At 39.4% G+C, this 23,129-nt stretch overlaps 1 protein-coding gene across 1 annotated transcript in view; it reads right to left on the bottom strand.

Moving 5' to 3' along the window:
- ADAMTSL1 (ADAMTS like 1) overlaps positions 1 to 23,129 on the bottom strand; it is a 464,029-nt gene that overhangs the window by 91,365 nt on the left and 349,535 nt on the right. The window contains exons 11-14 of the mRNA XM_009274309.1: positions 18,935 to 18,985; positions 14,700 to 14,904; positions 13,084 to 13,231; positions 8,990 to 9,074 (exon numbers count right to left, since the gene is read on the bottom strand). Of these exons, the coding sequence (XP_009272584.1) occupies positions 8,990 to 9,074; positions 13,084 to 13,231; positions 14,700 to 14,904; positions 18,935 to 18,985 (489 nt within the window). The remainder of the gene's footprint in view (positions 1 to 8,989; positions 9,075 to 13,083; positions 13,232 to 14,699; positions 14,905 to 18,934; positions 18,986 to 23,129) is intronic.

Genomic DNA, 23,129 nt, shown 5'->3' with positions numbered 1-23,129 from the left:
AATTATATTTTATTCAGCTTTCTAGGCCCAATTTCTACATTTTAAGTGATAAATTTGGAAGTGTAATTTAATTCTAATATAACTGTTGGCTGCTAAAGAGAGAATTGGTAGAATCGAAAGACTTGAAAGCAGAAAAGAAGGGGGGAAAAACCAAGAAAACCCTGCAAACAAAATCTCCATACAGGACTTGTCATTAGATACTGAACATTTATGTAATGTGAATTTATAATATAAATATACAATGGTTCTGAATTTTCCATCATCCTAAACCCAGGAAATTACAAAGGCTTTCAAATATCTTCGTGTGGTCATTAATGATAAATGTTGCCAAATGGTGAGCACAAAACACAAAAAGTATGTGAATAATAGGCAGTCAGTTCCATGGGTTTAAAGTTATTTGTTTTGCATATAGTGTACCTACCACTGCACAGCACTGTGCTTTTCTGTATGCTAACATCTGGGTCTTCTTTGAAAATGGAAGTAGTGGAATAGATTTACTGAGAAGTAGGCTTTTTTAGAAAACAGGAAATGATAGAGGAGTTTCAGTTGTCATTCCATGTTATTTAATTAAATCTCACTGTAATAATAGTCCCTATAATAACAACCCTAATAAATAAGACAAAAGCAATAAGTGGTTCTAGTAATGTGGCAGTAGTAGCTGTCAGCCAGAACCCAATTGTGCTAATAGCTGTACAAATGAAAATTAAAAAGGTGCTTCTTGCCTCAAAGAGATTACATTGAGTATTTCATAGCTCTTAGCATACTTCTCAGGGATTAGCACGTTGCCATTGCATCAAAGATCATCTTCTTTTATTCCTCTGCACAGCAGTCATGACAATGCTTCTTCCCCAAAGGAAAAATACAGCAGTGTGTTCTGAGAGCTCTGATGAATATTTTAAAGAGGAGACCTTTTTTCCTATTTTAGAGAGATCACTACTAGATGGAGAAGTGAAAGCTGGAAGGAGGGAAAATCATGACCTTGCTTTGTTATGACTGACTTAACTGTGTCTGCTGCTACTCAGCTGCTGGAGCACTGACTACATTACAGCACCCAGATGTGGGATGGCTGAAGGGTCCCTCTGCCTGTCAGCCCCCCCTCAATGGGCATCTCTGTGGGCTGCAGTGCTCTCAAGCTGGAAAGGGAGAAGCGTTGGAATGAAAGGTGGAAAACTGTCCAAAGAAAACTGGGGGTTAAAAATGGATGGTGCTTGTACACAAATGCCTACACTTGTTTCCTTGATCTGTAGGCACTTTTATGGTGATGGACCAGCAACCTTTTCCCATTATACAAACACCCTTGCAAAGTAGTCAGTTCTGGATTTAAAAAAGGCATTGTATTTTTCAGTGGTTTTTGTTAGCTGTTGAGGTTTCACAATTTGCACAAGATTGTGTTCAGCTGAAGGGACTATTGTTGCACCATTTGTCATATGCACAGTAGCCTACATTGTGCTGCATAACGTGTTCTAGGAACGGAGGAAAAGAAACATAATGACACTGACATCGATGGACTTCTGCAGGAGTCATTCAGGTGTGGTACTGAGCTGGTTTTGGCTCATTGCTTTTGTAGTGTACTACAATCACTGAAAATATATTTTAAGGAAATTTTAATATGACAGCAAAACCAGCTTACCATGTTTGTATGTAAAGCACTTAATATAAAATATTGGTCAAACTGTGAAATGCACAGCAGTCCAGTCATCAGGCTGCACATCCAATGGACCTGCAAGTACAAGTGAATTGCAGTTGTCAACAGAATTTCACCCACACATGAACAGTGGGTAGATACCACTCACGCAGCTCAATTTTGCAAGGACTATTTGCATTTGTATATACTATTATTCATATTCACACATGAGAATGCCCCTTTCAGATAACAGTGTGTCTAGTGTTTTTAAAAAAATTCCTCTCTTTAAATATATATATATTTATATATATAAATATATAATTATATAAAGAAAATGTATTTAAAAATCCAGCTTTTGTAGACTAAAATGTGCTATGCAATTATCAATTGCATACAAAGGTAGCAAAAGTGATGTCAAAATTTAAGTTGAGAACAGCAATGACAATGGCAGTATTTAGTCTTGGGATAATGATATTTTTTCCTTCAAACTCTGGGCACAGCTAAGGACTGGTGTATATTCCCTTCCATATAGTAACTGGGGAAGTCAGAAGAAGAGAAACACAAAGACAGAGTCCATGTTCAGTATAGGGAGACCTTCCACAGCAGGTCATAATGGGTTCAGGGTGAGACCCATGGAAAGCCCTGCCCAATTTTGTGAAGATCTCCAGAACACTTGATGTACATAACCACAGCCTCTTCTGTCTAGGACTTGGGTTCTTACAATGTGTTATGAAGAAGAAAAAAAGTGTGTATACAGACTGATGTCCTTTGAGTTATGGAGAAAAATATCTTATTTTCTTCACTGCTACTTAATTACATATTTCCCTTAATTTTTATTGCTTAATGCCTTTTTTTTTTTTTAATCCATCATTGGGTAAATCCATGGTTCAGACAAAGTCTGAGGTTTTGAGAACTGCACATACCAGTAAGACTGAGTCTTTGAAGGCACAGACACCCATCTATTAAGGCATCTAAAATCAGATACTACTGGTGAAATAAAATGCCTAGTGGCTTGTTCAAAGGCTTAGAAATTTTCTGTGATAGAACCAGGAACTGAGCTCAGAGTTCCAGACTCCTTGTCTTGAGCTGAAATGAAAACCTGTCCTTTTTCTCCAGGAGAGGCCACCTTTCCATAGGTTTTAAGGTGTGGATAACACCACAGGATGCTCACACACAGCACTGGGTAGCTGCTGGTGCCATTGTTCAAAGAAGCGAAACAGAGGTCATGACCACTTGTCAATAAAATCTCAGGGCTCCATCTGTAAGAGTAATGGCACCAGAGCCAGCTGCATAGGTCCAATTCCAATCTGAGTGATTACAATCTGTCCCTCTATAGTTTCTCTTCAGTTTAGTTTGAATATGATCTTTTCCTTCAGCTTTGCGTCAAATCATTCTATACTGTTGGTGCTCTCCCTAAATTCACGGCTGCCTTTCTCCCTGGGGAAAGATAACTGCTTCTGCCCTGTATAGATATTACACATAAATCCTAAGTAGTGGTGACTGTCTAAAGGGGTTCCTTGAACAGATAGAAATCATTACCTAATGTTAGGCTGCTGCACTGCTGATCTTCCCTATGACCGACCACATATATAGTTTAAATTTTTTGCCATTAGATCTTAATATGGAGAAGTTTCCCTAAACTTCCTTATTCCTCTTCACTGCATGACACTGAAGTGGACAAGCAACAGCCTAGCAGTTGATAGTATCTGTGTATGTCCTCACGACTTTTTTTGGCAATCCAGTAATTGTAACATGCTTTAATTTTAAAGTAAAACATTTGTAGGAAGTTTTAAAATTACTTATTAACCTGTGAATCAGGTACAAACATCATGATGGAAACTATTTAACAGGGAAAACCAAAATAAAATAGCTTATGTGTCTTTGGTAACATAAATACCTACTGAAAAGTAAGGAAGAGATATTGGGTGACTGCAACACTGGCCTCTCTGTCCATATCCAGTTCCCTGAGGGCTTTGTCCTCCCCACTGATGCATGTCAGGAATTTCCTTTTGTTTTTTACTGAACTGGCCCCATCACTACGATGGTGCCATCTGGCATCCAGATATTATTGTTTGCCCTCTTCCCTGTCCCCCCCCCCCCCTTCTTTTTATGGCTAGCACCAGGGTTATTTATGGCAGTATGTTAAAAGCTGGGTATGGTGTTAACACACAAGAGCATTTTTCAAGAGTTAGAGACAGAAATCTTTTAAACAAGCCCTCCACCACCCATAAAACCAATCTCATTATACATAGAAAATCCCATGCTTTTTTAATCATCACTGCTGCTCTTTCTGACTCTGGCTGTCAGGCTGTGCTGGTGTAATGAGCTCCAGTGAAAGAGGTCAGACAGAAAGATACTGTGGCTTCTCTCTCAGATAACATATTTCTAAGGCCTGGTGAATGGTCACTTCAGAGATGGACAGCAATAGGAGAACAATATGTACGACAACACAGGACAGCAAGGACTTCTCACCTTAAACCTTTGTCCTAATGAAGATTACAATACTTTCTTACCAACCTAGAGTATTTCATAGTAGTTCTGTCAGCAATTAATATTTAATTGACCCCATCTAGGGGTGCAGCAGGTCAGACAACACAAACATAACTATCCCCTCTAGCCTTCAAGTGGCTGAACTGGTTATGATTAATTCTTTGAGCAGCAGAACCAATGAAACATGGATTTACATTTGAAGGCTGAGTGCCCAAGTAGATTCTCTGGCACCTCTTAAGGACTGAACTCCTTTAGAAACCTTTCCTTCAACTGGGGAATTGTAGGGTGTCAGTTTTCTACCTAGTCATTTAGTTCCGTGAAACATGTGGAAAATACTACCACTGAATTTCCTGGTGAATATCAACCAAATTTGACAGGGGTAAAATTCTCTGTGATAGCTTTATACCCCTGTCAAATTCAGTTAATAGGAATAAATTCAGACGTTACTAAGAGAAGAGGAAGGCAACTGACAGATAGACATATACAGACAAAATTAAACTGTAAGACTTGCTTCCTTTAGAAATTCCTGAAGAAATAAATAATGAAGGTACTACACGCAGATGGAATAAAAATGAGGCGTCTGCTGCTCTAGCAGCACGTTAGAGAATGATCAAAAATTACAGGTGGAAGGACAATGTAAAAAAAAGTGCAACTTTATAACTCATAGTATGCAATTTCATAACAAAAGTCATATTAAATAGAAAGTTACAAAAGTCACAAGACAGCAATACAGACATTCACAAATATGGGAACTCAATGCATAAAAGAAATCTGCTGAAAATTTTCAGCTTTAGCTTTTAAACTTCCAATCAAAAATAAACTTTGAGAAGGACAATAGAGTTGCTTATAGATGGGGTTTGCTTTCTCTGCCTGAAGAATGATACAGAAGAAAGGGTGACAGTGGTAGGGGAAGAATGGTCTGCTAGCTACAAAGGACAACCCTGTCCGTAGAGGAGAATGGGGGCAGTGACTTGGTGGCATAAGAAAGCTTGGAAAGAGACTCAGATGAAGTGTAGGAAAAGAATGAGTCCTTACTGACATCTGCCCAAGTGCAGTCATGAAATTGGTAATTATTGTACCAATACAGAGCGAATAGGAAAATCACATAAGCATAGTTTGTCTGAAGAAACTTCCATTACTCCAACCTCAAGCAAACACACTCATGAACACACAACGCTGCCTTTTCAGCACCTGGCTTACCATGCCACTGGTGGCCTTCTGCTGTTCCTTCCGCCCTACAACTGCTCCCCTTCCCCTCCACGCTGCCTCTCCTCTGCCCATCGTTCCCTCCCTGCTGAGTGGAGGAGTGGGGTCTCAAAGAAAGCCCATCCTGGCTGCGCAGCTCTACTCCCACCCTCAAACCCTGCTCAGCCAGCTTCGCTCTATTGAATCGGAGAAAAGAAATGGCTTCCTCAGAGGAGGGGAAGCAAGCAACTAACATTGTTTTTTACAATCCCTGGTATGTTTTCTGAAAATATTCACAGGAAAGTAACACAATTCAACACACTTAGGTGTAAGACAGTAAGAAATTGATGGTCATGTTCTAGTTACTCAAATTCACAGTCAGCAAAATAGCTGGCCACGTCACACACTGCCTTACACCAGCTAGTGCTTGATCCAACATTTAAAAACTGTCGGCCATTCTGACCCTCAAATTAGCATGCACCTACACTCTGGACTGATCATTCAACAGCCAAAATATGTGGGTGATAGCCCGACATCTGCCATTATGGTAGGCCATGGAGTATTACATTGTGTCTCTGCATAGCTGCAGAAACACAGGCCAAAAGGTGCATTATCATGTAATACACCTTGCTTTTCAACTAGTTGGTGTATTTGAAAACCCTACACAGCTGAATGAGGACAAGTGATGCTGTAGAACTGGCATCAAGGTTGATTATTGATTGTACCTTGGTGAGTTCTGAGTGTTTTGTCTCCTTTTTTATGTCGTTACATACAGTTTTTCAATCTAATAACCAGGACCAAAAATGAATAACTGTTTAAAGTTAGACATTAATGAAGAACACTATTAATAGTGAGGCACCCAAACGAATTTTATGTGGAAGTTCACTGCTCAGGGTCACGGTCAACAGATTAGATATTCTGGAACAATATGCAGATGGCTGTTACAGTTTACAGACGGGGATTGCATGGATGGCCCTTTCAGCACAAGTTTTCTAAGTTTTTATTTGGTCTTTCTGTCTCATACCTTATCACTAAAAATCATTCCAAACTAAACACAAAGCATGGGTAGCTCCAAGCTTTGGGAAAGTTTGCATAAAGACCCTGACTTTCTGCCCTTTATTTTAGCTGTTAGTCAACACATCTAAAAATCTATACTTAAATTTAATTTAATGTCATGTTGATTTCTCATCAGCCTAAAATAAAGATTACACATGCTCCCAGAGTTCCGCTTTGCAGGGAGAAAAAAATGTACAAAATGCCACCCCATGGCAGAACGAACCTAGTCCGGACTGTGCCCCACTGTATTGGTATGATAGTATCCCACTGCTATCACTGATGATGGGGTAAAAAGATTAGGATGTCTTTGCAGAACAGGGCCTTTATTGCAGCAGAACAGTGAAACTATAAAGTAAGGAGGTGTCATAGCTGCACTTAAAACATTTTAAAGTTCTTAAACTTCTTTTCTTTTATATCTCTTAAGGCCTGTTTTAATATCACAAGTCATCATAATATCACAATATCATAAACCCATAAGGTTTTCCAGAATATTTTATTAAAATACTTGCCATGATAAACAAAAGCCTCTTCATCTTTCCCTGCAAGTTACACCTATTCTCTACAAACCCCTTCTTGTTAATATTTAAAGCTACATATACTCATATATATATTACTCTTTTTCTACAGTACTGTCAACATTATTCACAAAATTTATCTAAAAAATTTCTTAGTGTAACAAATTCTTCCAGATATGACCACATATTAGTATGATTCCTTTTGATAAACTTCCTGATAATACATCTTTTTTATGTATGCTTCCAGGGGTTATTAACAGTTTGATAAATGCACATTTAGCTAAGTGGTTTAGTATAGTCACAAGAAAAGTCACAAGAAAATAAACTGCACTTTACAGATGAAAAATGAGTATGTTCACAAATACTGAATTTTCTAGACTTAGATGCTGAATGAATCAACCTACAAAGTCTATGAAACTCTGGAAACAGTTAAACATCTCATTATATTACATGCGATAGCTGCTACTAATATATATACACACACATATGAATATGTGCATTTGTATATATGTATATAAATGTGTGTGTATACATGTATATGTGTATTTGTATGTATTTATGTATACATATGGCAGCTGAATTAAAATAATTTTTATTTTGAGGGCTTTATTATATATGCCTCTAGCTCTGTTTCAATGTTCCAGTTTCAAATTACTTCAATTCAGATTTACCATACTAAAACTGCAATTATATTAGATAACGAACAATGTTTTTTAGTCTAATACACAGCTGCAGTTGCAATAAAAAATGTCATGTGCTCAGCCACGAGGAACTGGTTACTGATTAAAGCTGTGTACAGAGGTTACAATTATAGCATACATTTATCACAGTTCCAGAATAAAAAATCCAAAACGTAATCATAACAGTATTTTTAATTTCTCAACCTCATTGCTAAAGGTTTATATGGTACACCAGTTTTACTGCAGCTTCCTTTTCATTGCAATTTTATTGGAATTGAAATTTTTATTAAGGAAGATTAATTATCCATAAATGACAATACAACTCAATTCTGAATGAAATTCTGAGGGTTTTCTTAAACAACTTAATTTTTGTAACTTCTTCTGCAGTCCTGCTATTAATGAAATGGAGCACATGCAGAAACTGCTAGACTGTATTTTCAATAGTACTGTGTGAAGAACCTGTCTACACAAGGACAGATTCATAGTCAGACTTTCTTACTGATAGATTAAAAAGGCAGGTATCAATCCTAAGTGGAAGTGTTCTTTTCCAGGTTTTTATTGTAATATTTTTTCCTTCAGCATTACCTGTAACTATTTTACGTCCTCCACCTCTTTCTAACTCAAAAGTGATTTTTTCACAAAACGGAAGACAAACGAATAGGAAAAGAAAAAAGAAAAAGTTACAGTTAAAGGACATCATGAGTTAACTTTATGTATTTAGGAGGCAAATGTACAGTTTCCATCATTTCAGGCATCCCTAATGCGAGAGGAATTTCAATATATGTACATAGGCCAACCTGCCATCCAAGAGGGTCTGCAGCAGGAGGAAGAGCTACTAACAGGGTACAAGGTGCTGACTGATACCCATCTTGCACAGGTGGCTGGGCAAAGACCACGAAGTGGCTAGAAAAGCAGGGAGGGAAAAATCCCTGAAATGTTGAGGTAAGTGATGATAAGGCAATCCAAACCACAGGGCTAAGGTTTCTAGTTTACTTTCTGCTAAAGTTAATTCATTTTATTTGTGGCTACTACACTCTCCGTAGGGGGAGAGGTGAGGGGAAATCATCACTGTATTTTACCCCTTACTTCACAGGGGTATTGTGAGAATAAATAAAGGTGCTAAGCTGCGGAGATACAGTGGCAGTGGGGAACATATAACTACGTAGGTAGACAGACTTTCATTATAATATTATTGTAAATGACCTTAAAGAAAAGATGTCTATATTTGTTCAAATGAAATCTGCATTTTCCCTCTTGAATTCTGTCTCTTCATACTTAAGTGTGACACAGCTTTAAGCCCATTGATTTCTGCAGGGTTGGGTTTAGCCTTTACACTCTAATGAAAGCCAAATACAATTTCAAGAGACTGTGTTAGTCCAGCGCAAGCCCCAAATCCCCACATCATGCGAACATGTTGTAAGCAAATTTTTAAGACTTACGATGGTTCTTCAGACACCACTGCTCCTTCCTCCAGCTCTTGAGCCTGCTTATACCATGGCAACTTTGCTTCCACGGGAAGTTTCTCTACGGAACAAACACAAGCATGTGAAAATAGGAAGCATGCAGTAAAGCTACTATGTGTGCCAGCCTCCCCTCTCTTGCCGAGCATGCCTGTGATGCATATGTGCCTTCATCCACACGGAGGCTGAGCACAAAGGAGAAAGAGAGAGAAAGGAGAGCAGGAGAGAGAGAAAGAAACTCTTTCGTCACCTGGACTATAACGCTTACAAGGTTATATGGCCAGATAGGTCACTGTTGCAGCTAGAAGGGCTATGGCGTTCTAAAGCCAGAAAGGCAAATTAAGTCACTTTTCAGACTATGCAACTGGGCTGTAAAAGTAGGCACTTTGGAAAGTATTTTTTGGAGGGAGTCTTGCAAGTGTAACAGGCCTCCATTGACACTGCAAAGGCAAAATGTATAAAATCCCTGTGTTTACCCTTAAATTTTAGAACTTCAGAAGACACATTAAGCTTGTTTTTGATAGATTACAAAAAGGAAGAAAACCCTGATTTGATCAGTGATACCACAGAAAAACAGAGAAACCATAATAAAATGGCCCAGCTATACTTTTCAACTTTATTAGTTCATCAGCTATGTGGATTTAAAAAAAGAACCTTGATACTTTTTCTGTCATTTCTGATGGAAAACAGTAGAGCTGCTTTTCTTCCCCCCCAGGATGTGCACGCAGCGTAATGAGCTGCTCTGCTCTGGTGAGCACAGGACCATGCCGCTTCACGGGCCAAACTCTGCTTTCATGCGGTGTCAAAGAGGAGTATTTGAGCTGAAGGTGGTGGAGCTGTTTTAGCTCTACAGGGGTATAAAGCAAGAGCAAATTTAGCACTATAATTTGAGAAGGAGCTCTGCATTTCAACAAAACGTTCTGGGCTAGGATCAGGGGAAAAAACACAAATAAAAGGGAGTGAGACTTAGACCACTGAGGAGAACCAGGGCCAGACCTATTTGCCACTCACAAATCACCTAAAGCTTTCAGGTTTATAATGCACGGACTTGTACTTGCCAATGGGAGCAGATTAAGGTTATTCAGAATAGTCGGGAATTTTCTGTGACTCTGTTGTGCACAACAGTGAACCTTTCACATACGCACACAAAATTTCCCATCTGTCAGTTGTATCACAGAGGAACAACAACTTACAACTTGATTTCACAGCTACTGCAACTTTAGTCAAGCAAATTTCCTTGGAGCAAGTTATTAACTGAGGAAAGAAGGAACAGTAATAGAGTTACTATGCCTCCCTCTTAGAAACAGCTTGCCAAGCTCTTACTCTAACATATTTATTAGTGCCATTTAAGGATGAATATTTGCCAGCACAGCTCTTAATCTATATTTTACCGCATTTGTTATCCAAAATATGTAGGAGATATTTCTATTTATATATTCTGCAGCTTGTTTTATGGGTTTTGGAAAGTCAGATCTTCTGTGCTTTTTTGCCTGGATGCAAGTACTTGTAAAAAGCAAAAGCTCTTGTGTACTGTTGCCTGTTATGTGACTTTTTAATAACTTTTCTTTTTTAGAGGTGTAGCTAATTATAATCTACACTGTAAAATGAGTTAGAAGATTAGAAATGTTGATGTTGTACAGTGTGCTTTGACCAAAAAAAGTGAATAAAAAGCACTCCTAACATAAGCTAAGGAGGAATTTTTACCTTTGGAGATTAAAGTAAAATCTCTTCTTTTATAAAACAGTTCCAGGAAAACCACTTAAATCTTATATTATAAAGTTGTATCAGATGAATACACTTTCTCTATTAAAACTGAAAATCATTACTTAATCCAGGGATATCCTATTTTTTCCCATTATTGGTGTCTTGGTCTTATTCCCAAGATAAAGTGCCTCAGTGCTTGAGTAAACTGAAATGAAATAAATTACATGAACTATTTGCATTCTATTTCTGTTCAGCACAGTGTGTTAAAAGAAGAAAGAATTCCACTTTTTTCTTCTTGCTGCTTCAGTCAGCTAGCAAGATTGTTTTTCTGCTTTATGTTAATCCAGCTCCAGAAGAAAAAAGCAGGCTAAGGCTAAAACATTCAATAGAGGAGAGGCACTTTGCTACTCCTACTGCTCTAACTCTAGATTTGTGAAATAAAAAGGACAAACTTCTAGCACGTAAATAGAATAATTTGGATTGGAAGAAACCTCTGGATATAATCTGGTCCAACTTTCTTCCGAAAGCATGATTCAGCCTTCAGGTACATTGGTCTTCAAATATTACCACTTGCATTATGGAGGGAGAACTGTGAGAGCGTTGCAGAAGCAAGATGCAGAGTAAAATTAAATCCAAGCAAAACAGTATGCTTCGCGTAGGACTTTCCATCCCATGGGAAAAAATAGAAGAAAAAAATAACTGCCTACAATCAGAAATTAATCACATGCAGAAATTAATCACATCACTGCAAAGGGCAGCATAAGAGTTTATCCAGGGTAAAGATACTACTGTGTTGCAAGGGTGGGCTTCTAGCAAACAGCGATTTACTTTGTTCCCACACAAGTCCCATTGGAAGAGACTTCTTGACAGATGCAGACAAGCAAAGCTTTCCTAGCTGGTCTTACACCCTTCTCAGGTTCCCTAGACAGAAGTCGGTTGTGGGTGGTTTGCAACACCTGATTTTTTGGTGTCTTACTGCATTTTGCTTACACTGTATGCTGCAGGCAGACAGGATCTTGCTTTACTTGTGCTCTGAACGCCATAAACAGATAAAACCCCATAAAAGCAACTGACTGACTGAGCCCAAACCCACTGAATCTCCGTATGAGGGTCAGAGTCATCCTAACACAGTCACAGGGCCTTTTTTTTTATCTTGGAAGGTGGACGGAGCGAGCTCATGTTGGCTAGCAAAACACAGTGCAAACATACCCATTGCTCCCCAGAGGCCCTGTGTCTGGGTTTCGCCACTTTGGTGGCTGGCAGACAGAGTGAATTCTCATGGTCCAGATAAACTGGAATCTTGAAACTTGGCAAGTGCACCCATCATCGGCCACTGAGTGCCGAAATTAAAATGCCAAATTTCACTGTTTCATCTTGGATCAGCACGAGGCCACGGGTCACTCTTATTTCACAGGGCTTCGTAATAAATGCTTTTAATATGTATCAGGATAGCAATTCATTTTTTAAAAGGAATTGATTTCTTCTTATGGTGGGGTTTAAGCCTCCAGTTTTGGGAAATTAAGTTCACCTGCATTGCTGTAGCCCAGAAGTTTCCATAAGTTAGACAGTATACAGACACAGAGTTTGTATCGATAGAGCTGTACACACACACAAACACATGCATGCTCATATACCTGTGTCTGCTGCACCTGGCCACTGCCCATTAATCCAATCCAGTCTCCAGGACTTTTTCTAACATTCTCACCCCATAAGAACCTTCAAACAGCTGCAGAAATATTTTCTTCTTCTCTCAATAAAATGTGGGGGATTTACCACAGTATTACTCTCTGTCTGAGGACCCAAGTCAAGAAACATTTCTATACAAATTGTGAGTACTCCTGCTATAAGATGCTTCAAGTCTAACAGTCTGCCAAATTTTGCAGCCTTGCTAGTAAGAGGAACTTCATGCTGGGATATACAATGCTTGCTTCTGACCCATTTCAAGTGCCAAGTTATGAACAGGCACTTTAAAATTATGGTTACATTTATCTACCATAAATGTTATTTATATATTTAATTCTTTTTAAAATACAGGGCAAATTTAGCCCAGACACGATCAGTAAGGTCAAACCTGCTTACACTGTGGTCAAATTTACATTTATATTGCTTGGTCTGCTGGATCACAAATTAACAGTGAAAACCCCAGATCTTGTAAGAAAGAGGTTGTATCGATAGAGCTGTACACACACACAGAAGGGGCCAGCATTCACTCCAAGTTGCTAGCAGGCAGACTGGAATAGGAATGGAAGGCCTTAAAGGTGCAAATTCATAACTCAATGCAGGTGGAAACAGTGCTACCAGCAACAAAACAAAACTGCTCAACATAGAAGAGCTCTGAAAAATTTATGAGAAACCTTCTGCCTCATTACCTTTGGGTTTGTAGCAAGGAGTGGGTACGATGCATTCTTCTTTTATGTGCGGCTTTGTTTTAGTACTACAGCCTCCTGTATGCATCCCCCTGTGATCAATGCAAAGGACCACACGGTATCTGAGTCCTTGTCCACAGGTCACAGTGCACTGGGGGGAAAAAAAGGAATGGGGGGAAAAAAAGAAAAAAAAAAAGAAAAAAAAAAAGAAAAAAAAAAAGAAAAAAAAAAAGAAAAAAAAAAAGAAAAAAAAAAAGAAAAAAAAAAAGAAAAAAAAAAAGAAAAAAAAAAAGAAAAAAAAAAAGAAAAAAAAAAAGAAAAAAAAAAAGAAAAAAAAAAAGAAAAAAAAAAAGAAAAAAAAAAAGAAAAAAAAAAAGAAAAAAATAGGTGCGTGTGATACGTCACAAGAGTGATAAATAAAAGTGGACTATGCAATAGAAGTATGTGTATGTCAGAGAGTAAAACAATGCAGAAACACCCAACCCTGAACATAAATTATTCATAATATTTGGTAGTTATGGATAAGGTATAAAATTGACAGAAATTTTTGCCTTTTTGCTCTGCGCATTTACTTGGTTTGGACATTTTGCTGCTGGATTTCTCTTGCAGTGTCACTCTCTCAGCATTGGTTACTTGGTTTGTGGCCATCTGTCCCATATTGGATGTGCTCAGTAACACCCTGTCAGTTTCATCTGGAGCCACTCTGCTTTGCTTGGACAAAGTACTGGGGCTTATGGGTTAACAGGGGTGACACTCAGCTGTTTTGGAACATGGCACCAAACAAAATGGGAAACTATTCGGGCTTTCTTCCCCCAGACACTTTCTTAAGTCTTTTTTCCTTTATTTTTGGTAAGGTACATCAATTTTTTCCCCTGTACAGATTGTTTCAGAGGCGGTTGCACGGGAGAGGATTAAAACTACCAACCAGTGGGGAGGACTATGGATACTACCAATATCACTTTGCTCTTGGATAGCAGCTTTCATCTGGAAATCACTAAACACTTTGCAATCAGTCAAGAACACCTCACCTGTGGGTCAGCTAGCTTAGCTTCTAAAGCCCATTTTATTTGTTGAGAAACTGGGGTGGTGAGAAACTACATTAAGTCTTTATGTACAAAAGCAAAGTACTTTTCTACTTTTGTAGAAGGACATTTCGAAGACATTTACTGCCGTACAGAAGGAAGGGTGAGTCATGAATAAACTACTACAAGCATCAAAGAGCAGAGTCATTTATGGTTTTACGTATTTCTGGAAATTTCTCAACAATACATGATATTCAATTTATGGCTGAAAAGTTGTAATAGGGATATATCATTGCATGCTTACTGGTTTTGTTTTGTGCATTTCATTTATATTCCCAGTCTATTATTAGTAGAAGGTCACTAACTAACATTACTGATCTGATTTATTTTTCCATCATTCCCCTTAATCATGTTAATCTTATTAATACATTATTCCTGACTATTTACTTTGCAGTTAGACAAATAGCATAATTTAAAACAGAGGTCATGGTAATAAGAAAATAGTGAATGTTCCTACTTCCACAAGCTCACTAAACTATAATTTAAAATATATTCCTAGTGCGGTAAATACAAAATCAACAAAGCTAAGCTGATTACCGGAGACCATTCCTGAGCAAGCCACTTTGGGCAGTCAAATATATTGCAAGGCTGGACAACAGGCATCTTTGGAGTATACATGCATTTCCATTCTTCCACGGGGCTGATATGACCCTGAATGTCTTCTTCCACACATGAGATGCTGCGGCTTTGAATGCCCCCTCCACAGGATGAGGAACAGGCAGTCCAGGGTGTACTTTCCCATCTGGGGAAAAAAGACCCCAAAACAGAGAGGCATCAGGAAAAGGAAACCCTGCTGCCTCCACCCCCACTCGCACCCCCCAAATGCATAAACTGCTATCTGCAGGAGGGTTTTTTTTCTGATTAATGTCAGTAAAAATTAATAATATATATATTTTCATAAATGGCCATAACAGCAAAGCACTCTCATGGCTGCTGTCTTTAAATCACAGATTAGTAATATGAAATCTCCTCCCTCCCACTAACCCAGTGACTACTTCCACAGAAACTCTAAATACTTTTAACTTAATTCCTTTTATTTAGTTGTTGGGATTATCATATCTTCACAATTTGTCATGTTCTGAGGAATCTTTGTCACAAATCACTGGAAGCTCAGTGTGCTCTGAAGCTGATGCTCCTTTTGCGAGATCATACAGGGAAACAGCAGTGTTTCTTTCCAGGGAAACAACTTAGTTGAGGAAAAAAAGGATGATGTGAGGAAATTACCAAAAAGAAGACGTGACTATACTGATAGGACACGTGGCCTCTGATGGATAAACCACATGGGCCTTGTTTCCTTACAGTTGAGGCAGTGAGAGGAACTGGGAAACCATTTTTTCTCTACAGGTGCCATTTGAGAATGTAATGACAACTCCACAGAACAAAGTGTGTGTTCTGAAAAGCTATGCATACTTATGAGAATAATCCTTTTTTTACAGTGATGCGTATACAATAATATACGTATTGTTTTATATGTGTACATGTCTGTCCACATAAAATAATCTGGTATTTCCTCTCTTATATTTAAGACATTGTCACCAAAAGGGTCCGGGACTGTTGTCATGACCCAGTGTGGCTATTCCTGTATAATCCTGTGCATGCCTGATGGTATAAAAATGTGCATGTTCTATCTACCTGGAAACATTTAACAAAATCTGTTTGTTTGTTTGTTTTTTCAAAGGCAAATACCCTTTTGATAAGGACATTAGAAATAATGTTTGAAACAATTATTTGGGTCATAAGTTTTCATTTTTTTACTTTAAAAAATTGTTTTTGCAGAAAAAAACCCACCTGTTTCCTCTTTCAGGCAAGAAGGAAAAAAGTGAAAGATTATTTTTTTCTCCCACTTAAAACAAAGGAGTTATTTTTATTAAGTAACAATTACAGGACCACCAAGATTGTTAGGCAATATGAAAAATGTTTATCTTTCTCTCTGATTTTTCATCATATCAACCCACCTTTTTCTCATCAGCTCCAGTATATGTAAGCACTACCCACACTTGGCTACTGGCTGAAAGTGTCATAAAACTCAGTGTGAAATGGCTTATGTTAATAGCTGTTTATGAATGGCAAAGCCACTGATTAATTCTATGACTTATCACTAAGAAGTGCTGAAACAATGTTTACACCATGCCATATCCATCATCGTGTGCTCAGCATAAGCCACATATGTCACAAACGGGTAATTTTAGCCATGTTTTTAGTTCAAATGTGTTACCTGTGGCTCTGCTGAACAAGTTTCCAAGCATACAGCTAAGGTTTCTTACTACCACAAATCTAAATGAAGAGGCCTCAAACTGAAACTTATGAACAGCAGAAAGTGCTGCAGCCAGCCTGAGCCAGCTTTTCCCAGGCATAAAAGTGACGTGGAACCGGGGAATTCCCTGGAGTCGTTGGGACAAGTTTCCAGATGCCTTAGGCAACCTCAGCAATACCAAGCAGTTTAAATCTAGGCAAGCAGTTTGGTCCTCAGGTTTTGTATGGGTGTAAGATAGGAAGGTGAAGTTTCTCTGTTGCACAGCTCTTAAAGCAGGTGTCACATCTCCTTTTGACATACAAAGGGTGCAACATTGACTGAGAATTTGCAAAAGGAATTGGTGGTGCATTAAAAGTAAGCACTATATCTGCTGAACCATACCTTTCCCTCTTCGTGATAAAATTCAAGGCTGAGGGATTGCAGTAGGGAAATCTTGCAAAGATGCCTTCCCAGATTTGCTCTCCACTTCTCCTGGAGTGTTTGTCGCTCTCCTCTGTCCCTGGTATTAGGTGCCAGTCTCAGACAGGTAATGCAACCATGGCCTCTCTGGTTTGGTTGAGTTTTTTTTTGGTTTGGGTTTTTTTGCCTAAACTCTGCAGGTTCAGAGGAAAGACATTTTTTATCCCCCTGACTTGGCCCTGTCTCATGCCAGCCTCGTGGTCTGTTCAGTTTCTGCTGCCTCTGAGGTTTGGAGAAGAGACATGTGGCTGTGTCTTCCCTCTCAGGGTGAGGGAGGAAGACCTGAGCCCTGTTTCTGGGTTCATAGGAGCACATGTGGGAGTAGGGGAGAGGGAGAAGAAGGGAAGAAGCAGCAAAACAGCAGAGGGAAAAAGGGGGGCAGAGGTGCCAGCCAGCAGTTGCAGCCTAAGCAATCAATGCGGGGGTTAAAGAAGAACAGTGCGGCTGAGAGAGTGGATGTAAAGGGACTGTTACGGCGTGAGACCATAATCCAGAACAGCTTGAGAAACAGTCTCAGCCTTTTGATCATTTTCAGGGAATGATTTTTTTTTTTTTTTTTTCTTTCAGTGTTACTGAAAGCCAAATTTCTCAGGGCATTTTGATCCTTTATTTTGGATTTTCTTAAGCAGTAAAAAAGCCTCTGCCTAGCTGTCAGCTCAGGATGCTTTTTCCTTAAATACAGTCCCTCCACTGTTAAGTACTGCTGAATCATCCTCTGATATAAAATTGTTCTCTGTCTTTTGTCAATGTACAAGCCCTTTGTGCACAATTGAAATAAAATCTGTTTTATTCAAAGCAGGAGTATTAAACCCTGTATTAATATTCTAGCTTCTATATTCCTTACTATCAGAGGTTTAATTTTTGAGTTTAGGAGGTATGTATGTTTAATTTTTAAATAAAGAACAGAGAAAAGTCTTTTCTAGAAGGAAAGAATTAGACGCAGGGATATATTTTATAAGTGTATCTATCTCACAAATATTGGGTGATAATGATTGTGTGTACACAACCATAAGCACTTAGCTAGGAAGAGAAAAGCCTAATCCAAATGACACAGATCATTGATAAAGGGCGTCAACATCAATGGCAGCCACAATGCTTGGCAAGTAAGCTGCTCTTCTCCTTGATTTCTCACTCACAGCTTGGGGTGGGTCCATGATTTGGCTGGAGACTCTGTTGAATGTGAATGCACTGCGCTTGCACACTGATGCTGAAAGCTCTCTGCATTAGGACTCACCATGGTTTGAAGGAGGTCATTTCCTCACCAGGATGAGACTAACAAGTTGCCTAGGGGCTTCTTTCTGTGATTTCATACTCCATGACACAATAAATTAATGAAGAAGGAAACACAGCACAATACTATTGCATGTCCAGGCAGTATTTCAAAACCAAAAGGTTATTATCCTTCTGCTACCAAACATTTTTAGCAGCACCAGTCTTATTCACTGCTTTAAGAGTAATTACTCATGTGATTATTTCCATGAGTATCTCAAGTCTTACTTTAAAAACAACTTAATTGTGAGATAATTCATAATACAAATCAGGCCCTGATCTCTGATTTCTTAGAAAAGCCAATGGATTAATGCCCCTGGGAAAGGCATTAGCATGGGTTTGCAGGATCAGAAAATAACACTAACACTGTCTAAACCCAAAATCTCACAATTTGTAAGCATGCAAGACCAGAGAGAGAAAATCTGACGGTTCATTACAAAGCCACAGGTTATAGTCCTGTTCAGAGATGAGTAAAGGGAATAACAAGGAAAGGTGTGAGAGAAAAGGGGAGGTTGCGGTGGGGGGTGAGCAAAGAGAGAAAGAAAGGGAACACACACTTAATAAGTCTGCATTGCTGCTTCAGCTGGAATATCATTTCAGTTCTGCATCAACAGAATTTATAACAACAGGTTAGCACCTGAACATCTCTAGGTTAATCTGCAGGAGTCCAGAGCAAGAGAAAAGCAGCATCTGTTAACTTAGTTTAAGAGCAAAGCAGAAATGTAGAGAAGACAAAAAAAGAAGTAAATGTATTTGTTAATCCTAGCATCTGGTTGACTGTTTTACTTACCGAGGAAGCGGATGGTAGAGGTCATAGGGCATGATCTGCTTGTATCCATCACTGTTAGGAACAATAATGCCAACCCTCTGAGTAGAAGGTACACATAATAAAATAAACACTAAATGATTACATTATACAACTTTTTTTACACAATATTACAAAAAAAAACCCAAACAAGATATTTTACCTAAGTTGCTATCACATTTAAAACAAAACTTATGCTCCCATCCTACTGAGTCGTTCAAAGAATAAACCACCGATTACTACTTTATTCTTATGAATGTATTACTGTTTGACTAAGAAGCAAATTACCACAAGTGATCCAAATAAGCTGTCCAAATATTATTTAAATTTATGATGTTACTATCTGCCATTTAACAAAAATAATTTCAACACTTAATTGTAATCACTTTCTTGGAGCTTGGATCCAAAGTCACTGAAGACAATAGGGGAACTTCTATCTGCTTCAGAGAGCTCTAGATCAAACCCTTTTTTAAACTATTATATGGTTGTTTCTGCCCTTTGGATAAAACGTCTACTTTTACAGGGGCCAGGATTAGAAATTCGGGGAATCCCAGTGCAAGAATTCAAATCTGCAATTCTTGTTGCTCCACCTTAAATCAGTCCAATTTCATTCATCATCAGAACCTGCCTCTTTATTTTTTTTTTTCTGGAAGAAAGAAGGACCTGGAGAGAAGAGTAACATGTCAGGTTGGTTTTTTTTTTTGTTTGTTTGTTTTTGGTGTTGTCATGACTGGTTGTCTTGGTTTGATGTAGTGTTATTGGTATAATATCTAAATAATATAACATCTAAAGCTTATAGAAGGCAATAGTGTAGATCAAAATTAGTAATTATCTGGACCACTATCATGCCAGTTATGTGTGAGATGGATGTCACTTGACTTGTTGGCAACTACACAGGGTCTCACTGAATTGCTAGTCTGGACTTTAATCTTTTTTCTGCAATTTTTATAGATTCTGACTCAGAGTAACTCTACCCATGTTGTCTCCCAATTATCAGGCATATCTATTAATGTCAAATAGATGATCCCAGAGCACCTAATCTATCAGTTTCATCAAAGCCACTGTGCAACAGGGTACTTGGATGGGGCAGGTGGGCAGAACCATCAAAGAGTGAATGCCAGTTGCATTAAAATAAAAAGTGTGTCCCTATCCAAGTTATGGAGAGAGAAAACTGACTGAAAAGAATGAAGGTGGGTTTTGAGAGCCTTATACAAATGAGAGGTGCTAGGTATGCTGCTACAGATTTCTGCAAGGGGGAAGGAGCAAAGGAGGGAGAAGGGAGAAAGTATTCTCCATCCTCAACATAGTTCACTAAAAAATGCTGTAAGCATTCAAAGGAGTTTTGTCATGCTAAGGCTAAAGGGGTCTATTCTCCTTTCAGTCAACAGGGTTTTTATGTGCATAACTTGTCCATGATAGGAGAATGGATCCCATTGTGTTTTCACAGCGAGGAGTCAGAGCCAGGTCAACATGCTGGAATTCTCCAGCTAAAGCGCGGGAAGAAGCTGGAGCCCTGGGAGTGTGTGACGGGGGTAGACAGCTCCCTCTAAGATTAGCAGCCTCTGCAGTCTCAGGAACCCTCTGCGTGAGTATGCATATTTGCATCGTCAGAGAGCTGCCTGTCTCCACAAAAATCTGAACATCTAGGAGAAGCAGTTCTGGCACCGGGAAACTTTGGAAAAGACAAATGGGTCATTTAGAGTATGGCCAATGAACAAGTCTTTTCAGACTTAGCTTGATGGGCAAATGCCTGGAGAAGTTTGAGAAATTGTGTACTAGTATTGTAAAAAGATGGAAGGGCACTTTTTCTGAGTTTTTTCTAGCTCACGCTTTTGGGAATCTCTGCTGTTTTCCTGACTCTTCTACCACTGCTGCTCAAGTTCCACTCTGAAGGCTTTTGCACCTTCCAGCTCATCAGATTGCTGAGAAGTTGGAAAAAAGATTAATACACGAAGTTCAGAAATGAAATAATTATACTATAAAAGCACCTGCTGCCTAAGAAACAGATTTCAAAACATTTCTCACTCATTGCAGTGAGAAATGTTTTCTTTCTAATAAACATGGTCTGTATGCATAATCCAGACCTACATGCATTAGAATGCATAATATCCAAAGCCATTCCAATGGAAATAACCATACCACATCCAAACACTGTTATGAAGATTAAATAACATTTACAAAGCACTAGATTAATATTGTCATTGGAAAGGTTTGACCCTCAAAGAATTTTGCATACATAAATTGCATTTCTGTAAATGGTATAGAGCTCCACAGAATTACTGACACTGTCCTTGTGTGTATGTGAGTGGCTGCCAAAGGCTCTCATTCTGTTACTGCAAGATAATGATCCCCAGCAATGTAAGTCCCATGGACACAGTGAGGAAAAAGACCCCCACAATAATACACAATGGCTTAATTTATGACTTTAAAAATTGTCTTGAATATAAAACAGAACAGCAGATGGTCATTGTACCATTAATGGCAACTCCATCTTTCCTAGCTAGTCTTGTGGGGGTTTTTTTGTGTGTGTCCACAAAAAAAACAAGCCTAGGTGAACTATTTAAGAAACATCTTAGACATTACTTTGGTGAATCCTGTACTTTTTGACTGGATAAAGTAGTTTAAATTCCATGAATCTATCAGTCCATCATACTCCAATAAAAGATGGAAGAGATCTAGTTTATGGGCTTTGTTCACTGTACATTACTCAGACAATGCAAAGGGGATGGTGTGCTAAATGAACAGAGCAAATAATAGTAATTCCTCCACTACACTGAGATTTCTGGTTGTTGTGGGAGTAGCTAACAGGACTCATTCACACAACACCTAGAGCAAACCTGTTTTGGCAGCAGCAGGAGCACAAAGCAAGTTATTTTGAAGATCTGTTGTGTCTCATATGTCTGAAATCTCCCATGCCTTTCAGACCAACAAGTTGTGTCATATACTCTGCAGATTGTTTTGTTTTCCTCCTGAGTGCTGGCAGCTTCAGCACAGTTGCTCTTCCAAGGTGCATGTCCAGCTGGAGCAGGAGCTGCACATGCCAGAGGTGGGTGTGCCGCACCCAGGTCTGCCATCTCAGCAAACGTTTGGCTTTCCCCTGGGATGGGTGCCTGCAGCCGCATTCCTTGAAAGTCATGTTTGGCGTCATCTTCCCCTGTAGCTCCTTTTCCTCCTAAGCTATCACCTTAGCACAAATGACAGGTGTGAATGCCTTTCTCCTGTAGCACCCCGATGACTCTCTCCAACAAGGTGCCAGCCCTTCCTGCCTCCCTCTCCTGCATGCCCACGGCTCTTGGGTTGGGCAACTGCTGAGCCAAGCAGGGGCACGGGAGCTAAAGCTGGGAGAAGAGCCAGCAGAGAGAGAGGGCATCTCCCCCCTGAGATGCCTCAGGGTGGTGTGACCCTGCATGGGGACGATGTGCCAGGGCTGGGAGTGGGTAGAGGGGTGCCTGCTGCTCTTGCACTGGTGCTCCCGCACTCTGCCGTGCCAGTGCCCAGCCTCTGCAGGACGCTCACACGCCTCCAGCTCACAGCCTTCACTTCTGCTGTGGGCTCTGTTTTCCTGGGGGTTTCCTACCCGCAGTGCTGCAGCTGCAGGGCTGCCTGCACTCCCGGGTGACTGGAGCTGTTACACCTCTTTCCTGATGGGGACTCGCACAGCAAAGATTTAGGCCTTCACTGAAATGTGTCGGACTTGAGAGTAAATGATCTGCATGGCAGGGACTATGCCACCTAAGCAATGGTCCGAAGTATGCCTAAGATATTAATAGCAATCAGCAAATAATAATAAAAAGTTGAAGCAGCTTAAGTTGGCTGTGGACAGCTAATTCATTAAATGAAAGGAAACACCTGGAAGACCTGAAAAAGTTCATCACAAAAGGCAAGAGTTTAGCATCCGAGCCAGCATCTCCCTGAGAGCCATGGTTATCACTGGACAGGTGATAGGCTTGTGAAAAAATCTCCAGTTTAACACTACAAATCCTAACACTAAGGCAGTGTGTGATACTGCACCCTCCCCTCACAGTGCTCTGTGAGGATGCCACAGCGTCACATTATCACCTTTGCTACAAGAACGCTTTCTGCCCTGGGAAACCGGTATCGAGACGTGTAAACTGTATCTGTTAATGTTTCCCATGTGTTACTCTGTAAAATTATCACTATTTCCATTCAGAGCTGGGGT

This window comes from Aptenodytes forsteri, unplaced genomic scaffold (genome assembly GCF_000699145.1).
Source record: "Aptenodytes forsteri isolate BGI_AS27 unplaced genomic scaffold, ASM69914v1 Scaffold46, whole genome shotgun sequence".
NCBI lineage: Eukaryota > Metazoa > Chordata > Aves > Sphenisciformes > Spheniscidae > Aptenodytes > Aptenodytes forsteri.
The sequence above is the reverse complement of the archived record's forward strand: the minus strand, read 5'-3'. Positions and strand labels throughout refer to the sequence as shown.